At 34.6% G+C, this 9,251-nt stretch overlaps 1 protein-coding gene across 2 annotated transcripts in view; it reads right to left on the reverse strand.

Moving 5' to 3' along the window:
• LOC116466330 (T-cell receptor-associated transmembrane adapter 1) overlaps window positions 1-8,961 on the reverse strand; it is a 32,186-nt gene extending 23,225 nt beyond the window's left edge. The window contains exons 1-2 of one of the 2 annotated variants that reach the window (XM_032149132.2): window positions 8,813-8,961; window positions 957-1,067 (exon numbers count right to left, since the gene is read on the reverse strand). In XM_032149132.2, the coding sequence (XP_032005023.1) occupies window positions 957-1,067; window positions 8,813-8,819 (118 nt within the window). In that variant the 5' untranslated portion in view covers window positions 8,820-8,961. The remainder of the gene's footprint in view (window positions 1-956; window positions 1,068-8,812) is intronic. The other variant, XM_032149133.2, reaches the window with a different exon arrangement.
• Between the last annotated feature and the right edge of the window lie 290 nt (window positions 8,962-9,251).

Consider the following 9,251-nt stretch of genomic DNA (forward strand, 5'->3'; position numbering starts at 1 on the left):
CCATCTCTACAAAAAATTTCTGAAAATTAGCTGGATGTGTTTGTGTATGCCTGTAATCCTAGCTACTTGAGAGGCTGAGGCAAGAGGATTGTTTGAGCACAGAAGTTTGAGGCTGTAGTGAGTTATAATCATGCCGCTGCATTCCAGCCTGGGTGACAGAGCAAGATCCTTTCTCAAAAAAAAAAAAAAAAAAAAAAAAAAAGATACCTTCCAGCAATAGTTGAACTTTCATTCTCCCATCCATCCATATGTATTCAGCATGTAATGGATTCAGCATGGATCCATGCATATTCAACATGAATTGGATGCCTACAGCATGCAAAGGCTGTGCCAGCTGCTGGACTTTAGACCATTTCAGTTGTGGCATATGCAGATTGAAAGCCACATGGTTAAAACTTAAGCCCAGTATGTTGAAAAAGCAAAGCTGACAGTGGCAGATACTCTTGACCTCTCCTAGACTCTGGGAGTGTTTGACAGCAAGCCCATGGTTCAATCTATTCCTTTTCCAGTCGTCTTCTGACCCTGCTCCTGTGTGTTGCACTTGAGAATGCCTGACTGATCCTGAGAAGATTAAGTTGGCTTGAATGGAATCTTAAAGAGCTAGACTTCCCTTTATTATGTATCAGAGAGAACCTTGATGGCTGCTCCAGCATAGACTACAATTTCATAGGTTTTTCAATTGGAGGAGGAAAAATGTATTTACCAGGATAATCCCTTCCCACTCTACACCCTAAAGAAGAGTTCCTAAATTGGATAATTTTTTCACATTTCTAATATGATTGCATTCTTAAATAAGAGAACCCTTTGGGTGAGAAAAATTAGCAAATAGATTTTCTATAGATAAAAATATCCTGTTGAATGACATTTCATAAAATTGTCTGCTTCCATAGGTTTTCCAGTGACTCCATAATCTCCATTCAAGCAGGTACCATGTGAAATTGGTCAAAATGTCTTACCTCGTCGTTGCTTTTCCACGTAGTGGGAAATATTGAAGATCAGTGATATAACCAAAGCCAAGCCCAACAAGGCTAGAAGTCCCCAGAGGAAAAAGGGGCACCCAGAGATTCCTGGAAATTAAAATAAACATACACATAATATAACAGCTGCTTACCCATTTGTTTTGATCTGGCTATTGCCACAGTTAAAGCTGTTGCATTTATTCATAATGAAGGACACGTTCTCTACTGGGAAACTGATTAATATTCATAACTTTTTTCAGTTTTCAAAGTGGGTGTTGGTGTTAAGTCGCTGAATCCAGCATGGGCAAAAGGATTCAAGTTTCTCACATTCTGAGTGTTTATGAAATAAACGACTTTTTTGTGTCGCTATTAAAAGGTGACAAGTGGTAACTGATAAAAAACTTTTGTTCAAAAATGAACAACATTCAAATTACCAAGAATTCTAATTTGCTATACTTTTCACCTTTAATCCTCAGACTATAATCATACATGCTTTTCTTATTTACAGAAAATTTCCTGTTCTCTTCTATTAATCTCAGTAGTATAGAATACGATGTGTTGGGATAAAACAATAATTCTGGAGCCCAGTTTTGTTAAGATTGGCCACAGGGAGCTTTTCTCATACTATGTAGAGCCCCGTGAATGTCAAGTGGAAAGTTAATTACACTTCTGTTTCCCCTAGGCCTACACAGGGTCAGAATAATCAGTATTACTGTCTTCCACCCCCACATCTTGTCCCAGTAGAAGGTCTTCAAGGGCAATGACACATATGGAGAGGTCATCTCCTATAACAATGCCTCCTGGAATACCTCCTGAAGGACCTACCTGAGGCTATTTTACAGTGAACTTTTTTTTATAAGTAGAAGAAGTATACTCTAAGGTAATGATAAAAGCATAGTATAGTAAATACATAAACCACTAATATAGTCATTTATTATCATTACCAAATATTCTGTACATAATTGTATTGCTCTACTTTTCTACAACTGACAGCACAGTAGGTTTGTTTACACCAGCATCACCATAAACATATGAGTAATGCATTGCACTATGACATCCCAACAGTTATGATGTCACTAAATGATAAAAATTTTTCAGCCCCATTATAATCTTATGGGACATAATATATGTGGTCAATCATCGACCAAAACATTGTTTTGTGTGTGTGTTTTTTTTTTTTTTTTTTTGAGATGGAGTCTTGCTTTTTCACCCAGGCTGAAGTGCAGTGGCACGATCTCGCCTCACTACAACCTCCATCTCCCAGGTTCAGGCAATTCTTCTGTCTCAGCCTCCCAAGTAGCTGGGATTACAGGTGTGTGCCACCACACCTGGCTAATTTTTGTGTTTTTAGTAGAGACAGGGTTTCACCATGTTGGCCAGGCTGGTCTCAAACTCCTGACCTCAAGTTATCTGCCCACTTTGGCCTCCCAAAGTGCTGGGATTACAGGTGTGAGACACCGAGCCCAGCCAGACCAAAACATTGTTACATAGCACATGACTGTACGTTGTACAGTGACAATAATATAATATAATATAATATAATATAATATAATATAGAATAGCTTCCCTACAAACTCATTTTACAGTTAATTTATTATAGAGTTGACCAGGGAATCGCATTGGTTAAAATTAAGCATTTAATGGATGCAGTAATAATGTACCTTTGGCCAAATTAGACTTGTAACCCTGCTTTAGAAATAGTCCAAGCTATAATTATTGCATCCAATTTCTATAGTATATACTTTGGGACTTTGATCATTCACTCATCAAATGCTGAAAGGATGAGAAATTGATTTCGGAAAGATTATTTTGACCTTGCCTGTGTGAAACTACCTGGATCTACCCATGAATGGAAGTAAAATAGACTTTGATGACTTTCTGTTCTGGACATGTCCCAGTTATATTTTCAAAATTTCTTAAGGGAATGTCAAGATTGCTTCCATCTCGCCGACCATTAAAGCATACAATCTGCCCTAAAATGGCAACAGAGAGTTAAACTTCATGTTGTAGTCAGAAAATAAAATCTAAAATTCTGTGTTGCTCTTTCTTATTTGCTTCAATTTTCCACCTTTGGGCCTTTGTTCTCAGGACAAAATAAAACATGTTTTAAGAAAAATAACCAGCCGTGTGAAACTCTCCATTGAATACATTAATTTCAGGGATACTATAAACTGGAAGACATTATTTAATACATCACATGGTGTCTCAAATATAAGGGCCTGGGGACTTCCTTAAGAACTGGTACATTTTTGCTATTATATCTCATGTGAATATTGTACTTAATCATCTCTCTGTCTTTGATACACAACCTACTTTAAGCAAATCTCCAGGGCTTTATAATACTCATTTTTGTGAACTAATCATATTCCTTTCTCCTTATTTTCCCTTCACCTTGACTTATTTGGTTATCTTTTATACTGTTACACTTATTTCTAATACCCCTTTTTCTGGAGGAGGGGTAAATAAATACATGGAAAATAATAATAAATCTCTAGCAATTATCACCCTCAGGAACACTAATAAAAATCAATCTCTTTTCTACTTAGCATTTTTTTTCTTTCCACTTCCCACAGCATGTAGTATTTAGTATATACTCAATGCATAGTTATGGTTTCAGTAAATAAAATGTAGTACAATATAACCAATCATACTTCAAGGAAATAAACAGAAAGCCCTAATCTTATTTTTTAAATTACACTGAATCTAGCTATAAATCATCCAATCATTTGGACAAAATTATATTTCAAATAGAAGTTTCGCTTTCTCATTTCCAATTAAAGAGAGAATTGAAATAGTTGTATTAGTCCATTAATTGCTATAAGAAGATAATTTGACTCTCAACTACAAAGAAACAACCTAATCAATATCACAAGCCTATATGCTACACTAAAAGTTTTTGGGAAAGTCCTAATAATTTTCATGAAATATGTCAGAAACACTAAGGCAAGAATTTGGGTCACACTGTACATTCCTTTAGGGTTGTGTTTCGTCATTTACTGTTAGAGTAAATTTGCCCCACATAACCACTTGGAGGCCTTTTAAAACACAATCTAAGTTCTAATATTGGGGAGTAGTTTAGGTATGTGTGATGCAGTTTCACATGGTCTCTGGTTTCCTCTGCTTTTAGGGTCCATAATTCCTGACACTTCTGTTTTCCAAGTTTTTAAAAATAATATTATATAAATTTTAAACAGGAAGATTTTTATTTAGAGGCTTTGTATTTTATGACATTCTTAATATCTTTCATAATTTTTTGATTGCCAACAATAAATACCCCCATTTTGAAAAACAATGCACACACATGAGAAGGGTAGATATTAAGTAGATAATGATGGAAATTTTCAACTTGAATTCAGGTCTGTATAAATGTACACACACATACACACACACACACACACACACACACACACACTTTATACCTCCCCTTACCCAGTAATTCTAAATATGCAGTATAAATATCTCTATACTCCTGTGGGTATCTACTTAGTACAAACAGTGCCTCTTAGAATATTGGATACACAAAGTGCTTAAAATTTTTTGCCCAACAAGTGTAACCTTTAGTATCAATATTAATTGATACTAATCAGTATTAATTGTAATTACTTTCGTTTATATAGCTTTGATCAATTTAAAAAAACTCCCACACAATTTGAATTCAGCTATTTACACTGTTAAAAAGCCAAAGGCCTCAAGAAATTATCAGAGAAGCAATGGCAGCTAGGAAAATCATGATTTAAGTTTCTCTCCAGCTGCCAACTACCAAGGGCTAATAGTGGTGGGTTTAATTATAAAACCTCCGACTCCCTTAAAGCCAACAGTAATAGGCAGGCACTGTCTTTGAAATTCACAATTGCATGTGCTCTGGAAGGAAACCCAGCTAAGCAAATATAATGTCTTTCTGCTGGCAGATTTGATTTACACAGTAGCCTTTACTTAAACAATTAACAATAGAAAAAGCAATAAATATAATGCCTTACTTGTTTTTACTTCAGGCTGTCTTTAACTGAGACAAGTGTATGAGTTTATAGTATATTACAGCATATAGCTTCTCTTAATGGCTTTCCTTGGCTTGTAAACTCTGTCAGAGCAATGAACATCTTTTTGCATTCCATGAATGTGTATATTTATTTTAGGCACCCAAAAATCTCAATAGCAGTATTATGATCCCCATGGGTCTACTTATAAAATGAGTTTTTCTTACCATGATGGTGGTTGGTGCTAAATAAGGCACATTCTTGATGATTTTTTGAACGTGACACATCATCACTACACCCACAATCCCAGCCACTACCCATCATCCCACAATAAAAGACATTTGAATCATGGATATTAGCACAGGAAGGGGCTCTCAAATCAGTTCCAGGCTTTCAAGTAAAATACTATGCTGTTTTTAATGCAAATCTGAAATCCACGGACCTTAAGTGTCTATTATGAACAGGGGGTTATTTGAGAAGTAAATGGTGTGTGTTGGGGAGTGGGCTGTGATGGGGAAAGAGAAAATAGCAATATTAGCTTTGGATACCTATTTTCAAACTGTGGAAAAGGGAATGAGAGTAGTCACCAGTTGTGTGGCTGGTTGTGTGCAAATCATTGAATCTCACTAAGAGAATTGTAAAACTGGAGTTCATATCTTCATCTGTGTTACATTAAGGCTACCTCTTCCTGGACATCATGATTCCCCTCAATCAACACTTTACTTAATTTAATTGAAGAAAGTATAAATATGAGAGTGAGGTGGAGGACAGAAGAGAGTAAATTATTCCTCCAATGCTAGACTCTTCATTGCTTCTACAATTAAACTTTACCTGAGATTGGTAAACCTCAGAAATTCTACTGAGATTAAAGTGCTGCTGTAGATGAACCTGTCTTTCTCTGTATTTAGTGACCCCATTTATATGTATACTTATTGTTTATTATTTGAGAAGAACCTTAGTAAGATCCTCTGAAGATGGTGTGGTTGTGTGGAAACTTTCATTCAATAAAATACTTTATGATGTTTCTTTTAATATTTCAAGAAGGTCTATTAATTTTGTCATCTCTTCCCTTTAATTCAGGAATGCTGAGAAGGTTAAGTGTAATCAAAAATGTCTGGAAAAGTGCCCAATAATGATTTCTCTTATTCACTAGCAACTTGTGGACATTTATTTCTTGGAACTATGATCTTTAATTGATAATCTTTCCTAGATTGGCTTTTCTTAAAAATACTGCCCAACTAATAATATTACCTAAATTAAATGGAGAAACATTGTCTTTGACCCATCTGAGTTTAAAAGATAATTTACAAGTTAGTCCCACCTAGTCTCTGAAAGAAAGGATTTCATTGTCCTCAAAAGGTGATGAAGCTCAAGAGAAGATAAAACTGAGGAAAGACAATGAGACTCCTTTTTAAAAAAAAATGAAGATGAGTAAACTAAATTGTGAATCATGAAATTAATGATAGACCAAAGGACTTGTTTTCACCATTTGATTCCATTAATATTGATTTTATGTAAATGCAGAAACACAGCAGAAATTATGATACCAGAACATTATGGATGATGCAGTGACTACAGGCATATAGGTAGGAAAAAGGAAAATACTTGGGTTTTTGTTTTCATACATAGTTTTACTTCACTAGAAATAATTATTCTTTTGTGTGTGTTCAAATTTATTTTTTATTTTACCTATCTAAATATAAAAAATACTATCATCTGATTCTCTTCCTTCATGTGAAATTTTGTTTTGTTTTGACTTTTAATACCTGTGAAGTTTTTAAATACTTTGTCTTTGCATCTCTTCTGTGAAATTGTAAAAGTTCCCAACTGTTGATGTCGGAGCTCCTGTATTAAACCCAAAGGGGAAGTCTGAACTACAAAATGCTATGGAGGAAATGTTGCCATATCTGTTCTAAATTTAGAATTAATTAGTCCTGAAAATAGCTGCATGTCATATTCACTGTCTTTGGTCTTCCCATGCTTTCTGAGTTCCCCATCATCATCAGCTCATGGGAATTATACTTAGGTAGTGCTATGTTCATTTCTTGCAGGGCACTAGAAAAATTGGGGCACTTGTTTTTGTTCTTTGCTAAAGTATGAACTGGGAAAGATAAGGAGAGGTATGAAAATTGTATGCCAGCTTATGGTCCCTGTGTGATTTATGTAATCAATTGGTTTTAGGATCCATCAAACAGAACAATGGAAGCCAATTCACAGAAATTATAATATATGCAATCTTTACTCCATAGCTGGCCTATACAAATTGGTATTAAAAGTACTCTAAGGATAATAATTAAGCAAAAGTGGCAATCAGACTATCACGAATGATAGTTGTAAACAGTTTAAAAATCCATGCAAAAATATTCAACCTCATTATAATCAAAGTAGTGCATATTAAACAATGAGTTAGCATGTTGTGCTTATGAAATTAGTGAAGATTTTTTAAACGAGATCAGCCTGTGAAGGAGAAGCACTGCTAGAATGAGAGGGAATTGGCATCACTCTTGGAAAAGCGATTTGGCAATAATGAGACTTAAAATGCTCATAATCTCTTGATAATTTCAGTTCTAGAAAGTTTTCTGAAAAAATAACCCTTACTACAGAAAAAGCTATAGAGTTGTTCATCTTTCTGTCATGTAAAAATATTTTTTAAAACTGTATACAACAGGGCTGGGCACTGTGGCTCACACCTGTAATCTCAGCACTTTGGGAGGCCAAGGCGGGTGGATCATGAGGTCGAGAGATCGAGACCATCCTGGCCCACATAGTGAAACCCTGTCTCTACTAGAAATACAAAAATTAGCCAGGGGTGGTGGCATGCGCCTGTAGTCCCAGAAACTCAGGAGGCTGAGGCAGGAGAATCACTTGAACCTGGGAGGCAGAGGTTGCAGTGGGCCGAGATTGCGCCACTGCACTCCTGCCTGGCGACAAAGAGAGACTCCGTCTCAAAAAAAAAAAAAAAACAAAAACAAAAAACTGTATACAACATAAATGTTCAGCAATACACAAATGACTAAACTATAACTGAATAGATGTCATTTTTGTGCATTCATTTAAAATGATTAGGCAGAAGTTATATTAAAAAGGGACATGGTTATATTAGTGAAAAAAGCTGGATATATTATGTACATTATTATTTCAGTTATGAAAAGCAAACTATGTATAATGTATATAAATAAAAATTGAAAGGAAATACAACATATTTTGTGATTTTAAGGTGATGGAAAATATGTATGAATTTTTAATATATATATTTCACAGTTCTCCCACATTACATAATATGCATGTTTCCTTTTGCAACAAAAAGATGTTTATTTAATAAATTAAAAGTACATAAAATAATACAAGAGGAATGAACCATCAACATGGATTCACAACAGCGAGTCAATATGGATCCAACCCTCATGATTAATCGCACAGCAATTGAATTTTCACTGGCCTTTTCAAAATTGTCATCTCTCTGAATGTTGACAATTGCATTGCTTTCTAGAAAATACTATAGTGCCTAATCTCTGAGGAATTAGAATTACACTTATCCTGTTTAATAGCTAAACTAAACTAAAGAGGAATACACATAGTCAACAAAAGCTTCTTTAAAAATCAAGTACTTCACATGGCATAATTATCAGTGAACACTTACTGAACAGTTGTAATTAGATTTACATTCTAAAACACTGTCCACATTTTTCTTTCTAAAGAAAAACGTTAACTGATACTCATTAACATGTTTCAAAATATATTTTAATTACACTAAAATTTATCCAACATTTTAAAAATAACTACTTTCTAAATACTAAGGGTCTTCTTGTTAGGACTTAGAAATTATTAAGTGAATTTTTAGACACACAAATGGAACAAAAAATTTAAAATGCCACTTACCTGACATGCTTCTTTTTTTCAGAGAAATCTTTATCCAGCCATAAGACAAATATATGGATCAAAAATCCTCCTACAAACTTTTTTCCTAGGTAATGTTGCTCTGTTATGTTAAAAGCAGCATGACAGTAAAACTTATCTTTATCTGTGCCTCAGATTCTTTTCTCTTCTGTTTCTTAAAATCTTTTGTGTGTACTTTGTTTCAGTTACAAACAGGAAATGTGGTGAAGGAGGTGTCTTGAGTTTTGATCTGAAAACAGTTGACTTAAATTGTGTAACGTGGGAAGAAAAATCCCACACACCTTTGAAATCTGACATTTGAATTTTTATCGATACCTGAGTCTAATTGAAAAATAAACAAATAAAGGTATGAATTAAACTAGGAGGGATCTTCCTATCTCTGGAGAGAATCCAGTCATCTCTTCACAAGTAAATTCACATG

The sequence above is a fragment of the Hylobates moloch genome, unplaced genomic scaffold (assembly GCF_009828535.3).
Source record: "Hylobates moloch isolate HMO894 unplaced genomic scaffold, HMol_V3 SCAFFOLD_4, whole genome shotgun sequence".
In the NCBI taxonomy this organism is placed as follows: domain Eukaryota; kingdom Metazoa; phylum Chordata; class Mammalia; order Primates; family Hylobatidae; genus Hylobates; species Hylobates moloch.